General features: G+C 44.1%; 1 protein-coding gene across 1 annotated transcript in view; it reads right to left on the bottom strand.

The window, feature by feature from the left end:
• The window catches only part of LOC147685264 (uncharacterized), a 342,295-nt gene that overhangs the window by 147,344 nt on the left and 172,267 nt on the right, over nt 1-22,684 (bottom strand). The window contains exons 10-11 of the mRNA XM_086941156.1: nt 11,577-11,738; nt 7,897-8,015 (exon numbers count right to left, since the gene is read on the bottom strand). Coding sequence (XP_086797282.1) covers nt 7,897-8,015; nt 11,577-11,738 — 281 coding nt within the window. The remainder of the gene's footprint in view (nt 1-7,896; nt 8,016-11,576; nt 11,739-22,684) is intronic.

Genomic DNA, 22,684 nt, shown 5'->3' with positions numbered 1-22,684 from the left:
ACTGATCATTCCTATGGTCAACCTTCCAAGGGGGCTCCGGTTTCTCAGTCTCGCCAGACGGACGATGGTGACACTTCCTCTGGCATGTCTTCAGACCATGACTCGTCTCCTCCTCCTACTAAGAAGGTTCGTAAAGAGCATTTTGTGGACGCACCTACACATCCACAACTCCTTACATTTGATACTTCTGAAATTGTGCACCCTAATTCGTCTTCCTGGCTCCCGTCCGCAGAGGTGGCGGAGTATATCCAGTCACATATTCGTCAACCTTTTGACAAAGATGTGCAGAAGCGTCTGCGCTCTGAATGTCCCTGGCTGGATCTGGCTGATAAGTTGATCCTACCATGGTAACTTACCTTAAAAAGTACGCTGAGGACCCCAAAAAAGGTATTGATAGAGCATGGCGATGTTGTCAAGACAAGTTATTAGACTTACTTGGTCCCCTCACGAAAACTTTGGAGCTAGGTTTTCGGGCTAAGGAGTACTCCTCCGCCATTGACCCAGATGAGCTGATTAGGTGGGTTCAGAGAGCCATTTGTCAATTGAGTAACGCCAACTGTGCCATGTCGTGTGAGCGCAGACGGTCAATTCTTTTGAAGTTGGACCCGAAATTAGCAGATTTGTCCTCTTCTGAGTCTGGGCCGTTGGCTCAGGGTTTATTATCTGGTCAACCTTTTCTTAAGGAATTGACCACATTTATTGCCACTTTCAGCGGACTCGATAAAGCTCAGTCCTCTCTTTGATGGGCTTTTCACCTGTTTTTGGGACGGACGATATAGGGGTCGATTGCTCAGCCGCGGTTTTAACCAAGGCACCCATCGTGGCTAACAGTCCCATCGTGGAGATTATCAAGAATCAGGATACAACAACAAATCCTCCTTCTATCCCACTCACAAATGATGCAACCAGTTCAAGAAAGGATGTTATGGTGGAAATCAAGGAGGACATCACGATTCCTTAGCTTCAGGTGAGCTTGATCTCAGCTTCCGAAGTTTTGTTGGGGGGCAGGATTCAATATTTTCTCCCCAGTTGGCAACTGATCTCGAGCGATGGACACTGTGAAGGGTTACAAAATAGAGTTCTTCAGTTGTCCCATTCAGCTTCATCCTCCAACAACCCTAGTTTTTTCTCTTCAGGATCAGGCTGTCATTTCAGCAGAAAAAGACTCTCTTCTGAAAAAAGGGGCCATAGTTCGTACCACCCGGCATCCTCAGGGCTTCTCCAGCAACGTCTTTGTGGTTCAGAAAAAGGGGTTGGCTCCAGACTAGTTCTCAAACTCACGGACTTCAATGGTTGGGTCGTTTATCGGCACTTCAAGATGGAGGGCATCCGTCTTCAGTGGGACCTTCTTCAGGAAGGGGACTGGAAGGTACGTCTTGATCTGAAGGATGCGTATCTGTCGATTCCCATTTACGGTCCTGATCGTCAGTTTCTGCAATTCCAATGGCAGGAAGTCTGGTTCGAGTACCCTCCCTTTCTGCCTCTCGTCAGCACCTTTGTGCTTCACGAAGCTCCTGAGGCCTGTCGTTGAATCTCTGGGAGCCAGGGGTGTTCATCTGATGATTTATTTGGACGACATTCTCATCATGGCTTGTTGTCCTCGCCTGTTAATGACTCATTTGGAGTGGTCGATAGATCTTTTACAGTCACTTTGATTTCTAGTGAATACACAAAAATCAGTTTTCATCCCATCTCAATCAATGGAATTCCTGGGTTTTCTAGTCAATTCCCTCACTTGCCAACTCCTCTTGCCCAATCAGAAGATCAGATCTATGAAGAGGGAGTTGAGATTGATTTTACACTAATAGATTGCACCATTGAGGTCTGTAGCTCGGAGAGTCGGCCTGCTAGCCTCCTCAATCCAAGCTATATTTCCGGGTCCTCTCCATTACCAAGCACTTCAGCGACTCAAAATATGCCATCTCCAGAAAGGCCTCAAATATTCAGATCAGATTCCTCTTTTGGAGGAGGCGAGGTGGGAGATGTTGTGGTGGTTAGAACACATGGAGTCTTGCAATGGTCGAGCCCTGTTCGGAGTGTTTCCGGAAGTCGTGATAGAATCCGACGCCAGTCGGTGGGGATGGGGAGCCGTTGCGGTCAGGTAACTACGGGGGCCGGTGGTCCCAGGATGAATTGTCCCTCCATATCAATTGTCTATAGCTTCAGGCAGGCTCCTTTGCGATTTGTTGTCTGTCTCCCTGCTTGACGAACTGTTGCATTCTTCTCCGCATGGACAATGTGTCAGCGGTCCGGTATGTCAACAAATTGGTGTCCAGTATTCTAGCAGAAATCGCAAAGGATTTCTGGCACTTTTGTCTCCCCAGAGGAACTTATCAGTGATTGCGGAATATCTTCCGGGGTGCAACAATCTGATTGCAGATTGGAAGCCTCGTCACCTTCGGGATTTCAGTGATTGGAGGCTTGGTCCTCGTGTATTATGGTCCCTAACTCGCCTTTAGGGTCTCTGCCAGATTGATCTGTTTGCCTCCCGGCTCAACAGGCAACCTCCAGTGTTTTTCAGTTGGTGCCCGAATCCGGAAGCTCTGGTCATGGATGTATTCCTGCAGGACTGGCCATCTCATCTGTGTTATGCCTTTCCCCCGTTTGTGATGATCCCCAGGGTGTTAGCACGCACAAAGCATTATCCGTCGGAATTGATTCTGATCACTCCTCTTTGGAGGGCTCAGGCTTGGTTCCCGGTTCTTCTGGAGATGATTTGTGCAGTGCCGCTCCTTCTTCCCTAGCTTTGGAATCTGTTGATGGACCCTCTCAACAACCCGTATCCACAAATGGAATCGGGTCAATCCTTCTAGTTGCATGGTGGGTTTCGTGGATCGCTGGAAAATCCCAGGCCTTTCGCGAGACGCTACCAGATTTATCAGTGAGGCTTGGTCTCCCAACACACACAAACGTTGTGGCACAGGTTGGAAACGATGGTGTCGTTGGTGCGATCAACGGGAGGTGGAGTCCTCTTTTTCATATGAAGGCGAAATTGTGGCAAACTGCTCCACCGGTGAAGCCAGGAAAGTGGGCACATTTCAGTTTTTCCTTGCAGTTGTGTTTGACCAAGGACAAAAAATAATCTAGGGCAGTGATTCTTCACCTGTGGTCCGAGGACCCATGGACGTCCGCACGGACTTCTCAGGGGTTCTGTGACTGTGTAATAAAATTACATATTAAAAATAATAAAGTATATACAATTAAAGAAATAAAATTGAAACTTTGAAAACCTTTCCTACACGTGAATATGAATTAAACAAAATATTTCAATACTTGAGCATTTGTTTGGTTTATACTTTTTTTCATATTTTTTGTGTATTTTGAGGTTTAAATCACAGTAGTTGCTTGGGCTCCTCGATTTCTAATAATAATTCAGTCGGGGGTCCCCGGATTCAAATAATGATTCAGTGGGGGTCCACCGGAATTAAAAGGTAATGGACCACTGGTCTAGGGAGAACTAGACAAAGCCCAAATAGTTTGTTCTCCCTAGATTAGACGGAGCTTAGAGAGAACCATAGAAGTGCCACTAACAAACCAGTTGACTTTCCCGCCTCCTGCTTTTTTTCCGCATCTGTGGCAGTCCGAAGCAGATCTGGGAAATTTTGTGTGTTCACACCAGGAGACCTACTTTGCCTACAGAGGAATGGAAACAAATTAGTTTTACCCTAGCCCAAAGAGGAACATGTTGCAAAAGAAAGGCAGAACATCCTTGATGTTGTAAAATATGCCTTTTTAATTGTAACGCTACTCCTAAGTAATCCATCTCGACACTCTCACTTCCATCCGATGCCCACTTCGTTCCACTCGTCTCCTTTGTACCTCCCGACCATTGTAAGCTACAACGCCCACCACACACAAGAGAAAAAGCAGATGTTTCCATTATCAGAGAAATTAAAGTTACTACAGAAAGTAAACTATATTTCCCCGGACAAAGTCTGCGGGGTTGCGAGTACCTTTCTTTACAAGGTGAGCCAAGTCCACAGTCCTGCAGTGAGCTGCAGGACTATTGAGCTTTTTTTTCCTCGTGATTCTCTTTAGAAATTAAGTTAATCCTTTCTAACGCTCTGTGTCTGGAATTGTGGTAGTGCTAGTAAAAAAAAAAAGTTTTTTTCTTTCATTTTATGCACAACTTGACACTAATTCCATTGCTTGTTTATTATCTTAGTTGCTTTACTGTACCTGCCAGAGAGAGAAGGATCATAGTGAGGCGGAATATCGCCCTTTCTCACCTGAGGACAAATTCTAGGTTTTTAGTCGAACGTCAGAATTTTAGTCGCCTTGCACCTCCATTAAGGCTTAATTGCATTTTAATGTTGCTCTGGTTGATACGGTCGCCCCTCTTGGGAGAAATTATGGAAAAAAATACAATGGTGCTTTGTAGAAATATATGCCAGCAACCTTTCTGGTGAGTATGGCAATCGTACTTGCTCTTCCAGTTTCAAAGAAGAAAGGATTCTGTGAATAGACAGAATATTAGCTTAGACCAACAAGGGGAAACAGCTTCTAGCTCTAGCAAGCTGGCACTGAAGTTATCCATCTTGATTTACTTTCTTGCCAGGTAGTCTCACGATTTTCTTGTTTTTGATCTTCAAGATCACGTTAATACCAAATTCACTTAAAACTCTAACGGTGGCCTCAATGGCCCCAAAAAGTTATCTGATAAGAGTGATCAAAGCATTATCTGGTGTATTGAGTATGTTTTTCTAAATGTTTTGAAGGAGAGGAAATGGCCAGTACTGCAAGCTCGGTGAATATAGCCACTGGCAGAAACTTCAACAGTTTTACTGACTGTTCAAAGACAACTTGTATTTTGCCATCTACTTATCGGTCTATTCCAGTCTCACTCGAAGCCTCTTTTATTTCTCAGTTCTGGTTCTTGAGATGCTAATAGGGGTCTGGGTGTCATATACTTTCTTTAATGGCTAAGAATAACCTTGGATGATTTGGTTATATTCTGCCATTCTTGAGTTGAGGGCCGACCGTTTACTCCCCCCCCCTCAAATATCTTGATTGCAAACATTTTGTCCTAGAAGTAATTGGTTCCCCGATTTTAGAGTGGCATGGGGTACTATTCTAGTTGCCTTCTGGTGCCCTAGGTAGGGGCATGTCCGAGGCAGATTCTGCACCTTCTTTTCCGGCCAATTTCTTGAAAATGGAAAGGCTCCGGATGGGTAAGCTTCATCTCATCCTTTCAGGTGTTCATTTTTATTCATGTTTTGTTGTATCTGCAGAGCACCTATTTCCACAATTCTCTCAACACAATCCAGCTTACACAGGAAGTACTGTGAAGGTATAACTTTTGAAAGTAAATAAACAGTCCGCACATGGTTGTGCTGTGCAAATAAAGAGCAAAGTTTATTTTGCTCTAGGCTCAAGAGTAAACACGCAGTGACCAACTGCCAAGTGTTCTGCCTCACTGGGGTTACATTGAGCCTTTTATACAAGAATGTATGCAATACAATATATTGAATTGACTAAATTAGCTATTACGTCCAGCTGCAAGGTCATTCTTATCAGGAGCTTGTTATTTTATGCAACTAACAACCATTGACAAAGCCAAAAGTCCTGGTTTGTTGTAGGTGTAGTGTTTTATATATATATGGATGGTATAACAGAGGTAGCAGAGTACCAGTCGGGCAGCACACTGTAGAAGAAGATCGTTCGATGGTAATCTTGATCTTCTGAGGTGATTGTGGCGGATCTGAGGTGGATTTTGCTCCTTTCACCTCGTCAGCAGAACCCTTCTTCCCCTTAGATGAGACTGAAGGGGATTTTGAGGGACTGCGCCCTGAAGACCCTGGAGTGGTCTTTTTTGAGGCCTTCTCGGGTCTTTCCCCTGAGGAATGTGTCTGAGGAGATCTACTTCTCTTCTTAGATCTCTTAGACGCCACAGATTCCTCCTCACTCTCACTTGAGAGGATTTCCTTCCTGGCTTTGACCTTCTGAAGCCAGATCAGTAGCCTTCCCTCACGATCTCTCAAGGTTTTATTCGAAAAGGTATGACATACCTTACAATCTGCTGCCTTATGATCTGGATAAAGACAGTAGATGCAGTCCTTGTGAGGGTCATCTGTGTACAGCCTCTTCTTGGAGCAGGTGGAACAAGCTCTAAATAATCCTTTTTTCTCCTTATCAGACATGGTTGATGTAAAAAACCTCAAATCTAAGACAAAATACTGTAGTAGTAAAGAGTTTGAGCAGAGCTCCAAGAAGACTCCTTAGCACAACGTGTGGTAGAAAAATCTGAGGGGCAGAAGGTTCTCTCAGGAGTGTTCTAGAGGGTGAGGAGCTCTGATTGGTCCAGGGAAAAGTTTGGGCCTTTTTTACATAACAAAGGCTATGGGTTGCAAAAGGGAAATGGGCCTAGGCCTCTTTTCAGTTTGCTATACTACTAAGCACTGCTTTTTTATATACCGGAGACTCCCGTCTCGACGACGGGGAATGATTCAGGCATGTGAATCTATGAAAGTTCCAATACTGCAGTAACTTACCTTTTGTCCCAAAGTTTTGTCCTGAATTTTGACCTTCTGTCCTGACTTTTTGCCCTGAATTTTGACCCTTTGTCCTGAATTTTTACACTCACCGTCCTGAATTTGCACCCATGTCAGTTGGTCACCCTACGTATACGGCAAGTCTAGAGCTCAGACTAGCAACCTGGCACACTCGTGCAAGTCCAGCTACAAGGACATGGAACCCTGGTGATAAAGAGCAGGACAATTCAACTACTCATGTAAGTGGCATGGAGCACTCATGCGTCTTGTGCTAAGTGGGCATGACATGGTGGGCAGTCAAACACAAGAAAGCAAATTTTAAACAAACAAAAGCAAACTAACATACAGGAGAGAATAGAAACACTGCGCAAAAAGCTGACGTAGCCATTATAAGATGTATGGTATAGTAAGAGTATTCCATAACATAGAGGAACAGAGAGCGAACCCCCTAATACTATAACCTCAATGGAGATGCAACCTGCAGGGGGTTAACTCAAGAATGGGGCATCAGAGATACATTCTTGCAAATGGATCCACACTAAGCTATACTTTCCTTCTCTTTCTTTCTATTACCATAAGTTTTTTTTCTGAGTGCGTAGAAGTGACCAAGGTGACATGTGGCACTATACAAATAAAGAAAATAAAAGCGAGAGGCTGCCCAGTAACAGACAGAAAATAATAAGAACAAACAATGGAAATAGTGCTCAGAAAGTAGTTTCCTTATTGTGGAGTTTTCTGCAGCAAAATATTTGTGGTTGGCTTTCCCTTCCCTGTGACCAATCAAACAGTTCAGGCCCTTAGATACTAAGGGGCTTATTTATATCAATGTGACGCAGGGCAGCGCTGCACGTCAATTTGTGTGCTGCCCTGCGTCAAAAGAAAAGGGCAGGCATGCACCGTATCTATGAGATACAGCGCATTCCTGTCCTCTTACACTGCGCTGGCGCACAAATGGCTGCCTAGCACCAATGCAGGCACCCTTGCACAATGGTGCAAGGGTGCCTGTGATGAAATCAGGTTATTTTTGTAAAGGAAGGGACACCTTCCTTCACAAAAACAACTGTTACGCCACCCCTGGGTAGGCGTAGGCTTTTGGCACATTCCCAGGTTCACAGCATGTTGTAAATCTGGGAGTGTGTTAATTACCATGAGTGTTATGTGGGAACACCCGCCGTAATGCCCAAGGCACGCCTCCCTATCGCAGTGTGAAGCGACGCATTGACCTGCGCTGCATTGCCTCACATCATATCTACGAGGCCATGAAAAGCCACGCAGGTTGGCTCAATGTGGTCTCGTAGATGAGGCTCTGCAGTGTGCGCTGCTGGAGCGTCATTAAAAGTGATATCCTGGCAGTGCACAGGGCTTGTAAATGAGCCCTTAATAGTACAGGATGGTCCTCACTTACTTCCGAAACCCTGCAGCGCTGTCTGAGTCGAAGAAATGGCCATCATTTAAATGCTTTTTCAGGATGCTCCATAATTCATCCAAGTCCTTCCGAAGCGACTCCAGCTCTGATCGATCCAGCTGAGGAAAAAATGTAATTTCATTAATACACAAACAAACTTTTTTATGTTTTAGTGTCTGTTTTACAAGAACAAAGAACATTCAGTATCTGCACACTGAACATCAGTTTGGAGATACTACTTAGAGATACTACCTGGTAAAAATTGCGCCTCGTATTTGTGCTGCAGTGACATAGGGCTCAAAAACTGCCTTATTACCTTTTGCGGTAGGTCTGGTTGTTTTTTTGTACGCGTTTTGCCCTTTCCAGTTTGGGGCAACAGTTGTAAAATATCTTTGTGACTTTATTTTCGCATGGTATTATACTTCACTATTATTTTGTACGAGCAACATTTTTCAGTTATAATCAGGTGAAAAAAAAAGGTAAAAACATTTCAAAAGTATAATTTTTCTAAAACCCACGGCTGTAAAACTGGACGCAAACACTGCTTCTCGCAATTTTACAACTATCTCAGTATTCTCAATTTTGCCATCAATATTTTTGGAGAAGAGACATCACTCGACAGAGACCTACGATTAAACCAAAATTAAAGTTAGGGACAGATACAGAAGAGTAACATTGGGTAATCACAATACCACAATAGAGGCAAAGGCTAGGGAGTCTCCGGCGCGCCCTAGGCCGCCCCACCCTGCCCCAATCTTCCTTCATCCAATAGAAAACAAGAAGGGACCTCTTGAGGTGCTCAATTCACTGGGATAGTTCCTACGTTCAACTTGGATGGAGGGGCAAGCGTAGAGGTCATAACTCAAATCAATTTGAGCACACCCTGTTCCAGTCAATGTATCCCGGAGGCAGCATACTGGCAGATGGGAGCATAAGCCAAGAGTTTTTTTATGACTTGGCTAAGAGATTAAACATCCAAATAAAACAGGGGGGCAAACCCATATTGCTAGCAACTAGGATAATTGAGTACACAATGTTCCTTTGGATTCATTCTTATATAATCAAGTTTCAAGGGAGCCTTAACCCCTTCGACGCTTGTGACGGAACGGTTCCGTCACGAGCGTCGGTTGGGCTGTGCTGGTGACGGAACCGTTCCGTCAGGACCACGTCCGTTTTGGAATCTTCAGCACAGCGCAAAAATTTGCGCCACGCTGAAGCGGTTAATGAGTGCAAGCAAATAATCCCAATTTTTATAAATGAAAAAGAATGATGTGATAGTCAATAAAACATGTCATGTATTATGGACACTATAAGTAATTGACTTAAATTTTTCGACATAGATGTTCAACAAAGATCCTCTCCTTGATAACATAGTGCAAGTGCAATGGTGCAGCAGTGTGAAAGTGCGTAAAACAGTTTATAAACAAGATCCACCTGTCACAAAGACAGATTAATCCAGGCCCTGCCCAACATCAGTTTAGGGATACAGGGCCATATTATCAAGAACGGCGATAACAGTATTGCCACTTTAGCAGCAGAAAACTGCCGCTAAAGCAGCCATAAGGGGCTTGATAATATCTCCTTGTGAATGCCCATAGAAGCCCAGTTTCTGGTGTGAAGGACATTAAACCTGGGCTTCTATGGGAATTCACAAGGGCATATTATCAAACCCCTTATCGCCGCTTTAGCTGCAGTTTACTGCCGTTAAAGCAGCGATAATGTTATCGCCGTTCTTGATAATATGGCCTGAAATGTCTACATCAAATGAGAGACCCAGTGGTAATTTGTTGACATATTGACCTCCTAATTTGATTGAAAGAGATCTTCCTCCGAACAGGGTACAGGAAGCAACCTCAATGTTCAACACAAATATTCAATATTGCTTCTTTGTTCATGCATGACAATATTTCTTTGAAATACGTGCTTTTGAGTGAATATGTTATTCAGGCTCACTGGCATGTCTGTCGATTCAAGGTACACTGTAGGCCTTACTACCTATAACCTGTCCTGAAGAAGACCGCTTTTAAGAAAACCTGAGGGCCAAAACATCAATAAGTTACCATTGGGTCACTCATTCAATGTGGTGGGGGGTGAATATCTGATGCAGTGGCATGCAGTTTATCATTTTGGCACATTTCTAAAATGAAGTTAGTCACCCTGATGAACACAAGCTGATGAGACTTCATTTTAGTGAAAAGTTAAAATGAAGAAATAGCTCATACACCAAAATATAGGGGCATATTATCAAGGGGCTGCGTCCGTTTTCCTTGACTTAGCTCCTGCTTTTCACATGACTTGCATCGATAATGAGATGCAAAGTGGGCGTGGCTGTGAAAACAACTTCGGAAAATATCGCAATATTACCAACGAGGCATAGCGATCATTTAAATTGTGCTAACTCTGCCTTAACTCAGGAATTTAACATCGGTTACATTCCTGATTAAGGCATACCTAACATGCGAGGTGGATTTTGGGGCTAAGGCCACAGGGCTTCTCATCAAGCTTATCGTCGTTTTTCATGAAGCATAGCTGGAAAACCAGCGATGTTCCATGGAAAACCCCACTATCGCTGGAATATTTATCGCCATAGCGCTAAGCGTTGATAATACAGCGCTAGCTTGGAGATATATTCCAGCGATATCCGGCGATAATTAAAAGCGCGCTAAGCGCTCTCAGCGATAATTATCGCTGGGGCTTGATATTATGCCCCACAATGTTTTCATGGAAAAGGTAAATGATTATTTTGAAGGACAGCATGACAAGCGGTGAGAAGGGAAAAGGGTGTGTGGGTATACAGGACAGGCAAAGGGAGATAACAAGAAGGCTTGTAAAAAATAAAAGGAGTAAAGCAGGAGAGGATGGAAGGGGTTGTAAGAAAGGGAATAACGCAAGAGTGTGAGTAAGGGGTTTGTAAAAACAAACAGGAGTAAATTGGTAGGGGGAGGAACGGTTGTAAAAAAACGGGAGTAAAGCTAGAGGAAGTTTGCCAAGTTTGTTACAAAAGGGACTAAAGTAGGAGTGGGAATAAGGGTTTTTGACAAAAATGGGAGTGAGGCGGCGTGGGAGTATCCCAACAAGGGGCATGAAAGCCAGGGAAGAGGGCCGTTCAAGAAAGAAACAGGGTGTTGGGTAGCGGGGGAGATAAAAGCCAAAAACAGAATGAAAAAGGCAATTTTTGAGCACGAAAGGCTTTCACCAGGTTTGTTTCATCGACTCAGCACAAAAAAAAAGTTCTCGAAAAAAACATGGACAACGTTGGTTCAATGAAAACAATTTCGTCTGAGACACTTATTTAAAGCTGGTCTTCGGTCCAAAGCACACACACATGACGACAGTGAAATCAAAATATGGCAGAATTTCCACACCCATGTGTTACATATGTCCTAGAACAGTCACACGGGTACAAGAAATGCGCCAGCAAACGACTAAATCTTCGTCTGCAGCTGACTTACTTATTCTAATTTATTTTAACATTACCGCACTATTCTAGTATGATAACCCTTTTAGGATCTAGATAACTGTAAACATTTGTGTCTATCTTTCAGTCTCCCAAGCCAGCATTTTATGGTGATGATGAAATACCAGTGTTATGGCAACTCCCTCAGTATCACTCACTAAATTGTGAATTCCTCCCTTTGGCACACTCATTAAATGAAGCCGAACTGAATGTTCAAAAATACCTTAGAATCCACGGTATGCAGCAGTTTCTCCAACATCTTCTGCCAGTCCTCGTGCAAGGACATCTTCTTGATCAGGTCTTCCAAAATGGCATTAAGCTCGGCCACAGCCACCTCCATCTGGGCATGGCTCACCTTGCCATCCACGGACTTCTTGTCGGCTTTCTTTCAAAAATAAATAACAGGAAGGAAGAATTGAAAAATTAAAAGAGTCAGCATAGATGACGAACAAAAGATGCTCAAAGTAACAAAGATCCAGGCGCCTCATTTATGAGGCTGTGCGTTATTTTGACGCCGCCGGTGCGCCACTTTTTGTGACGCACCAAAAGTGACGCACCAGTGGCGTTAAAAATTCGCCCTCTTTCGCCATATTTACAAAGTGACGCAACTAGGTAGATGCGTCACTTTGTAAACCCCTGCACCACATTATACCTGCGCCAAGTTTAATGTATGCAAGGGCGGCGTATTGACGCAAGGAAGGGTCGTAGAAGTGACGCAGTGAAATCTATGAGATTTCACTGCATCACTTTTAGGACACTGTTGCGTCAAAATCTTGCGCCTGCCTCACAGCAGGCGTAATACTGACGCAGGCCGTTTTACATGGGGCTTGCCCCATGTGAAAGGACGCATTGCTGGAGTTGCGTCACTTTTGTGACACACTCCAGCAATGCGTCACTTTTGCGCTTACAGATAAGTCAGAAATACTGACGTATCTGTAACTCCTTGCGACATGATGCGTCATACATTAAATATGACGCATCAGGAATGTCGCAAGGAGTGCGCACTGAGAAGGGACGCATTGCTGCTTTCACGCAGCGATGCGTCATTTCTCATAAATGAGGCCCCATGGGTTTAACTTAAACAGTCATAATTTATGTTGGGTATTTGGTCTAGCACATACAATTGTCGCAAATGGCTTACAGGGCACCTTTCATGAGGTCAGGTAAAGGTTTGGTAGAAGGCTTTTCAGTTTGGTTAACTATACCCCTAATTAAAGCTTACAATTAAGCCAGGTAAACTGTGTCTAACATTCAGTACTGCAAAATAACAAATTACTACACACTCTAAAAAGTCTTCACCCTGATTGGCTGCTGGCTGGTCAATATCACCAACGGGTAGTTCCCGGACCAGATACCCTGCTCCACCATACTCGTAATGAGGGTCAAAGTAGTGGCACGGAGATTACATACGGCTCACATTTCCCATATGTACATTGCTACCTTTGTTATCTATGTATGCCATCTTGGGATGCTGAGATCCGCAATATGATGTCTGATGCCGATGATTTGAATTTCTGAACAAAGCTCAATAAAACTTGCTCTAAAAAAATTAGGGTCAAAGTGGTGACCTTTCAAAGGTAGGAGATTGATCTTAGTACTTTCTCAAGTTGAGTGTATTCAAGTGTCGCAGCCTGCAAACAGTTGGCATAAACTCAGTTTTCGTATGCGAGGGTCCAGGAACATTTATGATGCTTTCAATGATCATACTGACCAAAGTTGAGGCTTCTGCTTCCTGCAATGAAGGACTAACAGCAAGATAGCATCCTTCCACCTGGTGTGTCATATTTTATCACCTTTGAAAGTCTAGCTATGAGACCATCCCCAAGATTCATCATAGTCTTCTTTTGCGAGTCTGTATTAGCGATTATTTAGGAATCGCTATTACAGACTCGCAAAACGGGATGCATGTATAAATCGCAATATTTTTTGCGATTTCTACTGCTTCCTTATTTGCGAATTGCAAATTGCTAATCGCAAATAAGGATGCGATTTCCCATTCATTCCTATGGGCCTAAAGGCCCATAGGAATGAATGGGGAGTCAATCCTTATTTGCGATTAGCAATTAGTGAATCGCAAATAAGGATGCGATTTCAAGGGTGCCAGGGTGTCCAAAGGACACCCTGAAGCACCCCTGAAATGGAAATGTACACTGATGTTGCGCACACACATGTCCACAGGACATGTGTGTGTGTAACATGCAACTTAGATAAATGCACAAAAGTGCATTTATCTAAGTTTTCGCTATTTACCACGTAGTCAGACTTCGTGGTAAATAGCGGCATCGGATTGCGAAATCGCAATTTTAAAATGGTTCATGCATTGCATATGAGGAATCGCAAATTGCGGGATGCATGTAGAAATCGCAATATTTTTTGCGATTTCTACTGCTTCCTTATTTGCGAATTGCAAATTGCTAATCGCAAATAAGGATGCGATTTCCCATTCATTCCTATGGGCCTAAAGGCCCATAGGAATGAATGGGGAGTCAATCCCTATTTGCGATTAGCAATTAGTGAATCGCAAATAAGGATGCGATTTCAAGGGTGCCAGGGTGTCCAAAGGACACCCTGAAGCACCCCTGAAATGGAAATGTACACTGATGTTGCGCACACACATGTCCAAAGGACATGTGTGTGTGTAACATGCAACTTAGATAAATGCACAAAAGTGCATTTATCTAAGTTTTCGCTATTTACCACGTAGTCAGACTTCGTGGTAAATAGCGACATCGGATTACGAAATCGCAATTTTAAAATGGTTCATGCATTGCATATGAGGAATCGCAAATTGCGGGATGCATGTAGAAATCGCAATATTTTTTGCGATTTCTACTGCTTCCTTATTTGCGAATTGCAAATTGCTAATCGCAAATAAGGATGCGATTTCCCATTCATTCCTATGGGCCTAAAGGCCCATAGGAATGAATGGGGAGTCAATCCTTATTTGCGATTAGCAATTAGTGAATCGCAAATAAGGATGCGATTTCAAGGGTGCCAGGGTGTCCAAAGGACACCCTGAAGCACCCCTGAAATGGAAATGTACACTGATGTTGCGCACACACATGTCCAAAGGACATGTGTGTGTGTAACATGCAACTTAGATAAATGCACAAAAGTGCATTTATCTAAGTTTTCGCTATTTACCACGTAGTCAGACTTCGTGGTAAATAGCGGCATCGGATTGCGAAATCGCAATTTTAAAATGGTTCATGCATTGCATATGAGGAATCGCAAATTGCGGGATGCATGTAGAAATCGCAATATTTTTTGCGATTTCTACTGCTTCCTTATTTGCGAATTGCAAATTGCTAATCGCAAATAAGGATGCGATTTCCCATTCATTCCTATGGGCCTAAAGGCCCATAGGAATGAATGGGGAGTCAATCCTTATTTGCGATTAGCAATTAGTGAATCGCAAATAAGGATGCGATTTCAAGGGTGCCAGGGTGTCCAAAGGACACCCTGAAGCACCCCTGAAATGGAAATGTACACTGATGTTGCGCACACACATGTCCACAGGACATGTGTGTGTGTAACATGCAACTTAGATAAATGCACAAAAGTGCATTTATCTAAGTTTTCGCTATTTACCACGTAGTCAGACTTCGTGGTAAATAGCGGCATCGGATTGCGAAATCGCAATTTTAAAATGGTTCATGCATTGCATATGAGGAATCGCAAATTGCGGGATGCATGTAGAAATCGCAATATTTTTTGCGATTTCTACTGCTTCCTTATTTGCGAATTGCAAATTGCTAATCGCAAATAAGGATGCGATTTCCCATTCATTCCTATGGGCCTAAAGGCCCATAGGAATAAATGGGGAGTCAATCCTTATTTGCGATTAGCAATTAGTGAATCGCAAATAAGGATGCGATTTCAAGGGTGCCAGGGTGTCCAAAGGACACCCTGAAGCACCCCTGAAATGGAAATGTACACTGATGTTGCGCACACACATGTCCAAAGGACATGTGTGTGTGTAACATGCAACTTAGATAAATGCACAAAAGTGCATTTATCTAAGTTTTCGCTATTTACCACGTGGTCAGACTTCGTGGTAAATAGCGGCATCGGATTGCGAAATCGCAATTTTAAAATGGTTCATGCATTGCATATGAGGAATCGCAAATTGCGATTCCTTAAATGCAATCGCAATATCAGAACTCGCAATTATTTGCGAATTCTTATATTGCGAGAGCATAAACCATTGATGAATCCCAAATGCAATTTTTGGGGATGCAAACGGCCGATTTTTGCGATTCGCACCGTTTGCGCTCGCAAAAATGCTTGATGAATCTACCTGCATATGCTTTCTACATACAGAAGAAAGCCTAACTGAGGGGGAGGAAGTTCACAAATGATAAAGGCAACTGCAATATTTAAACAGTGGGTATGAGGTTTCTAGCCAAGTGAGCAATATTTTATGAGTTCACAAAAGGCATAGTGTAGGGTGCCCACCTATGGATCTAAGCCTGATTTTGAGGATATGCAAATAACTTCCATTCTGATTGATTGCATCCAGTAGCGTTTGCCTGAAAATCCGGCATGGCCCACACCCTTGTGAGTAAACGTTGAACACCCCTGGCGCTATCTGACTCACCAGCCAGAAAGTAACAGCAGGAATTGGTGATCTGGTTTGGGTAATGCTTCTTGATGTACATGAGCTATCAATGAAAATGTTGATAGTTATGATTGTCAGTGAAAACATTGATAGCCCTTCATTGCCAAAGAAGAGGTTGGTGGCCATTCATTGTCTTCGGAATAAAAGATAATCCCCTCGGTAGAAAGATACAGATACATCATGGGGCAAGACCTGAACTCTGATCCCAGATCCCTACGCCATCGCGACAGTTTTAGAGGAATTCTGATAGATCCAGGGGCCTTATTTATGAAGGCCTTGCGCCGCCAGTGCGTCACTTTTAAAATGGGAAAAAGTGACGCAGCAGTAGCGCAAGGCCTTCATAAATAAGGCCCCAGGTATTTATCTCATCCTCGTGAGGCATGGGAGGTTTATTTATTTATTTGTAGTCTTCTAAAGTGCGAGCACAACCCTGAAGGTTATGAAAATGCTGTACACAGGCCGTAAGCAAAACAGTTTTAATAATACTGAATTAAGTAACAGAGAGTAGCAACAAAACAGCAGAGCTCAGGAGCGAGCAAGCTCAAACGTAACTAGAACTGACTAATGGAGAACAGTGTAGATAAGAAAAGTGTAGTTTCCTGGAGGCAAGCACAGAGCAAGTCCTAATAGGTTAAAGATTATTGGGCAAACATTTCATAAGATGCAAGATGCTGTTGAAAGAGGAGTTTTAGGTCCTTTTGACATAATCATGGAAGAGGTTGCTCCAAATAGCCTATGGGGTGGCATTTCACAAAGTGGGAGCATTCCTAGATAAGGCTTGTTTCAGAGTTCTGTTTATGTTTTTTAAAGCAGGGGCTTCCATTTGCAGAGAGTCGGTACTTCAGGGAAAAGGAGGATTCTGAGATAATTACCTTGTGGGTTAAGTTTTTGGCTGAGCCCGCGTGTAGAGTCTTGCAAATAATGTATCCAGGTTGTATTTGCTCCTTCTCTCAACAGAGAGCCAGTTGAGTGTGGTCTGGATAGAATTGATATGATTGGATCTTCTCGCGCTGGTGACTAAGTGGGCTGCAGAGTTGAGTTTGCATTCATATGCCCTAGGTTTATTCTGGGAAGTTGGATTTCATCAGTGTGCAAGTGAATCAATTTTGACATGCCACACAGCCTGCTAAAGGAGATGCAATTTCCATGTGATGATGATAATGGGCTGTTTCTGAATCTGCACACTGAAAAGGCAGGGAAGAAGAAAAAGTTGCAAAGGGGCTACTGTTTCAGGTGCAGGTCTCAGGTATAGGGTACTTCTAAATTATTTCCTACACAAGAGAAACTGTATAGTATTTGTGCAGCTGTGGGTCCCTTTGCAATAGTGTTTTGTGCAAGAGGGACTAAAGCTGAAGTCAAGATGGTCAGTGAAAGTGATATGCCCTAGTTGATAGTATGGAGAATTAGTTTTTTACCATAGCCATGCAGAAGAAATTGATGAACGAGAAGCAATTTAAACATCCCTTTGCACAGATTGTTGTTGATGGGATTGTGCTTGGCTTATTATTGGACGCAGAAGCTTTTATTATGATTATTTCCGAAAGGATGTTTGAGCGAGTGTAGCTGGAAGAACTGGCTGTGATTCTGGTGGTGTTATCTAGAACTCAGAATAGATCTGAAGGGGTATTCTGAGGCCTGAATACAAATCAGAGGTATATTAGATAATGTGCACGTGGTTTACAAGGAACAAGATCTATCTGGATGGCTCCGCCAGCGATTCTATCCATAGAATTTAAACTTGGAAGGATGATATAGCAATAGCAGAGCATGAAGAGTGCCTATGGAAAACCAACCTGATGATGGTCAAGGAAGTTCCGAGTAGATGGAGGTGCTCCTTTCAAAACACGAATAAGCTTTTTGTGATAAGTTGAAAGAGGTATTTGGATTTGAACACATCATTATTAGGGCTCCCAGTTTTATGGTATTTATTTTTTTGACATTTCTGTCTGTATTTATCAATATTTATTTTTTGCTAATTTTATCTGTATTTATCCATATTTATTTTGGTCTTTATGGAAAAATTAAGCTGAAATTAGTATATTTCCACATTTATTTAACTGATAAATATGCACTCATGCTTGAATGCCTGTCAGGTTTCAGTGCTGTGAACACCTGCTGAAGTTAAATCAATGCACTTATATCAAAACATGCAAATTTCATTATCAGCCTTGTGTATATTTACTGCTGTTAAAGCCTCTTTACTAAAATCTCCTTTTTTTAACCCCCTTTCCTATCAACCCACAAAGGTATTGGCTTGGCAGTCATGGTAAACAGAATTTAGAATTACGCAATTCAAAAAAACTACCCAATTTACGTTTTAATCCATATTAAAAAATGAATACAGATACGAAAATAAATGCTTTCTGTCTGTATTTATCTGTAAAAATCAGTAAAAACGGAAAACAGGGAGCCCTAATTATTAATAATGGAAGATGTTCAACGTATAAAGCATAAACTTCGAATTGTGCCGTAGAGCGTAACGGAAGAACTGCCTGTTGTGAGAGTTAGGTTGTGGGCAGAAGATGTGAATGCGCCTACAAAGTCATCCCTATGCCTTTCGTACCATGCATTAGACCATTCAGCCTAATAAAAGGCGCAACCCACAATGTGGCTCGTCCTAACATCAGCCTACCTACATTAGAAACCAGCTCCTCAATTCATCAGAAGCCACATTGTCTTTTCTAATCACTGTATATATTCAACACCAATCACTAATGCGCCGTTTACGCTGATCACATTGTCACTTGCGCTGCCACCTTGCTCACCATATGCACTTTTCATGCACCAAGTACAATTGGGGTTGTATTATTTGTTTATCTACAGTGTTGCTACTATTGTAACTCAACCAGTTATTACGAGATAAATATGATGCAACTGGCACATTTAACATATGTATTGAGTCTCCTTATTTCTTCGCTGATAATGTTTTTTACATATCCTCTCTAATTGCCTTATAATCATACCAGTTGGGATACTATTTGTTTTTTTCCGATTTCGTACCATGCAGTAGGAACAAATAGTTGCATACTTGCATTGACCTGCAAAGATTTAATTGTGTGATATAGATGTATTCTCTTCACACCATCGATGACACGATGGTATTGGTTAGAGAGACAATATATTTCACCAAGTTGAACTCAAGATCCTATTACCACCAACCCATTTTTAGCTGAAGAATCAAGTGATTCTACAACCTTTATCACCTTAGATGGATGTTAGACCTGGCACCTTGGCGTGAGTTTCCCTTCCACTTTTTGCTGATGTGCTTCCGATCTTTTGCTGGTTTTCCGATACTCAGGGCACTGCGCCACGGCCGACCCGTGCCGCAGTGCAAGTGCTCCCTACTGTAAATTGTACCTGTGATTGGTATCCATGATTGGTTCATTGGATTTACTGTTAGTCCCTAGTAAAGTGCACTAGAAGTGCCGGGGCTTGTAGATGCCAATACTGCTAGTGGGCCTGCAGCGCTGGTTGCGCCACCCACCGAAGCAGCCGTAAAGATGTGTCTGGGGACTGCCACCGCAGAACCCGCGTGCGGTCTCGTACTGTCACGCTAGCTGGGCAAGTGCACCCACTTGCCAGCCCCTGAACCTTCCCTTGACTACATATTAGTCACCCCTATGGTAGGCCTGCGGGCAGGGTGCGTTGTAGGTGTAAGATAGGACAAGCCCTGATGTGTGTGGCATGTCCTAGTAGTGACTTACAACTAAAATCGTATTTCACTATTGAAGGCTACCTGCTTCCGTTAGGCCAGACTGAGCTGCTGGAATTATTACACCCTATAATCCCAGCAGGCTCAAGGAGCATGGTAGCGAGTCGTGTTTAGTATGCCTGAACTCAGGATGATAAAATATTTCTTGTAGTCAAGTTTATTTTAGTAGCCTGTGTTTGCAAATGCTACTTTTAGAAAGTTAGCATTTGCTTGCCTAACCATTTCAGCCCGCCTCTGCTGGTATGTGTATCTGACTGTCTGGGATGTGTGAGTGACAGGGCGGGAGGGTGACAGGTGGTGAATGCGCAGATTACACCTTAGTGGGAGGTAGGAGTGGCTCTTGACTCTAGATCTTGCTGTGCTCTGCCACCACAATGCTGGCTCCACCCTCCTGGGGAGCGACTGATGACTCAGCCGACATCTGGCCCAGGAAGGGCGAAGCCCCATCAACAAGGTACTCTGGCTGCCCCTGTCCGCACAATGCTGGCTCCACCTCCTGTGGGGCGTCTGATGCGCCTGCCCCTCACACTGAAAGCAGAAGCCGGATTACGCCACCCGAGTACTCAAGGACTGAAAGTGGCTATGCAAAGGCCCCCCTGGCCTGCGAGAACAAAAGAAATACCGTATAAAAGAAGGAGCCCTGCTCCTTGAAAATTAGATCCTGTTTGGGCTACAGAAGGAACTCTGCCCGACGAGAAGGACCGTGAAGGATAAGGAAGAGTGCTGTCTCTTGCCTGTGTCTGGTGCCTTGCTGCCGAAGGAGAGGAGAAAGGAAAGACTGCGAGAAGACTTTTGCTTTACAAGACTTTGTGCCAAACTCTGCTGAAAAGATCTCCGAGGGCTTGCTGCTGAACTTGCCCCCTGACCAGCGCCCCAGGACCAGTGGGCGCTACACCCTGAAGAAAGCGACTGTGTGTGTTGCTATCGCTGCAATACCGACAGAGGAGTCTGGGAGCGCTGGGCATCCCTGCCACGCTCCCCGTAATCCAAGGCATCGATATCCTCCCGAACACCGTGACCGGGGCCCCAAAGCAACAGCGAGAGCAAAGTGAGGTCCAGCCGCCGCTGGCCTGAACACCGTGACCGCATCTGCACCGGGAACCCTAGAGCAAAGTGAAGGAGGACCCGTCCGGTCCAAGCTCCCGAATTGACTGTGCTTCGAGCCGTCAATCCACCTGCGAAGACGGACAGCCGCCTTGTGAGAACCCCCCTCTGGTCGGTATCCTGCCCGACAGCCCAGCTGTGAGCGCACAGCTACAACCGGTTCTTGGCTGGGTACGTCCTGCACTTGGGGACCGTACTGCCACTGGCCGCCACCACAACAGCCGCCGCCTCCAGGGTTGGAGAGAACGCCGAAGGAAGGACCCTACCGCCACTGAACACCGCTGCCCCGGATGACCCGTGAACTGCTCGGCTGAGAGCCGCAACGAACAGCGACCCCGGGAAGGCAACGCGACGTGGGACAGCTCCCCTGGAAGCCGCCTGCTCCACAAGAACTTTGTTGAACTGGGCAGAAGGCCCTAAAGATCGCTTATTGCTGGAAAGAACTGTGGCAACTTGAACTAAGTAACCTGGAACCGCTATTTAAAAGTTTGACGACTGTATTCACAAGCCTGCTTGAAATTTATATAAAGATATATATTTTTACAGAATACAGTTTGGTGTCATTGTGTGGTGGGTTGGTTGTGAGGGTGTAATATTGCAAGTGTTTAACCCTATGTGCCCCAAAGATTAGCCTACGACTGCTTAAGCCACACTACCTAGAGGGTAAGCAGAGGTTGTCTGGAAGGTAACCCTCAGCCCTGACGAGGAAGAGGGAGTCCCTGCTTGTCGCTAGTGCTACACTGCGCCAACTAGAGCCTCCCCCCTTCCTACATTGGAGCATGTCAATTCAAAAGAATGCCACTTTGACTGGAACCAGCAAGCAACTGCTGGGTTTCAGCATACTATTCATGGAATAAAAGAAGGGACATTTAGCATCTAGTAGCATATAGTGATTCAGGAGGAGTTTTTGGTGTGTGTGAGACAAGGACGGAACATAGGGGCATATTTACAAGGCCCCTGCACCACCGAGGCATCACTTTTTTGATGCTCCAGTGGCGCACAATGCCGAGCCATATTTGCAAGGCCACGCAAAGCCTCCTTATGTGGCTTTTCATAACCTTGTAAATATGGCCCACTTTCACGCATTACTCCGTGTGAAGGGGCATTCCATGGGTGTTGCTGTCGGTGTTCCCGCGCAACACCCATGGATTCTGATGCATTTACAGATTTACATGGTTTCGTAAACCTGGGAATGCGTCAGATTCTAACACCTCCCCTGGGGAGACGTAAGAGTGGCGCAACGAGGAGAAATACCTTTATTTTTCCTCGTTTTATGTGTACTCCTAGAAGGAGGAAAACACCATCAATGATTGTTTTTGTGCAGGAAGGTTTCCCTTCCTGCACAAAAATAATCATCCCTGCAATGCAGGCACCCTGGCACCCTTGCACAATGGCACTGCATTTGCACTAGTCAGCCTATTGTGTGCCAATGCCGAAGAAAGGACAGGGATGTGTTGTATTGTTACAAATGCGATGTATCCGTGCACTTTCCTAATGACACAGCTCGGCACAGCAAGATCGCTTGCAGCACTGCGCTGCATCAATCTCTTGTAAATGTGCGCCATAATGAGTGTCAAGGAAGCATCCTTATCCATCAGTAGAGACCAAGTGGTCTTTGTGAATACTGTTCTTTATTTGTGTCTAAGTCGTCCCAATCGCGGAACTTCTTACTTGTGTTCAAAACTGAAGCCAAATTTGCAAGGGGTGAGGAGCAGATCTTTGCAATAAAAAAAAAGAAAAGGAGTTGTTGGTGGCACCAGTTTTACAAATTCTTCTACTAAGGTTTCCCATATGCCTTACTGTAGATGCCACTGAGCATGACTTGGGGGTGGTTCTTACTCAGAGTACAATAGAGGGGGAAACACTGGGACATTTGAGTCATGCACCCGTAGAC

Source organism: Lissotriton vulgaris, chromosome 10, assembly GCF_964263255.1.
Source record: "Lissotriton vulgaris chromosome 10, aLisVul1.2, whole genome shotgun sequence".
NCBI classification, from domain to species: Eukaryota; Metazoa; Chordata; class Amphibia; order Caudata; family Salamandridae; genus Lissotriton; species Lissotriton vulgaris.
This window is presented reverse-complemented; position numbering and strand designations above follow the sequence as displayed.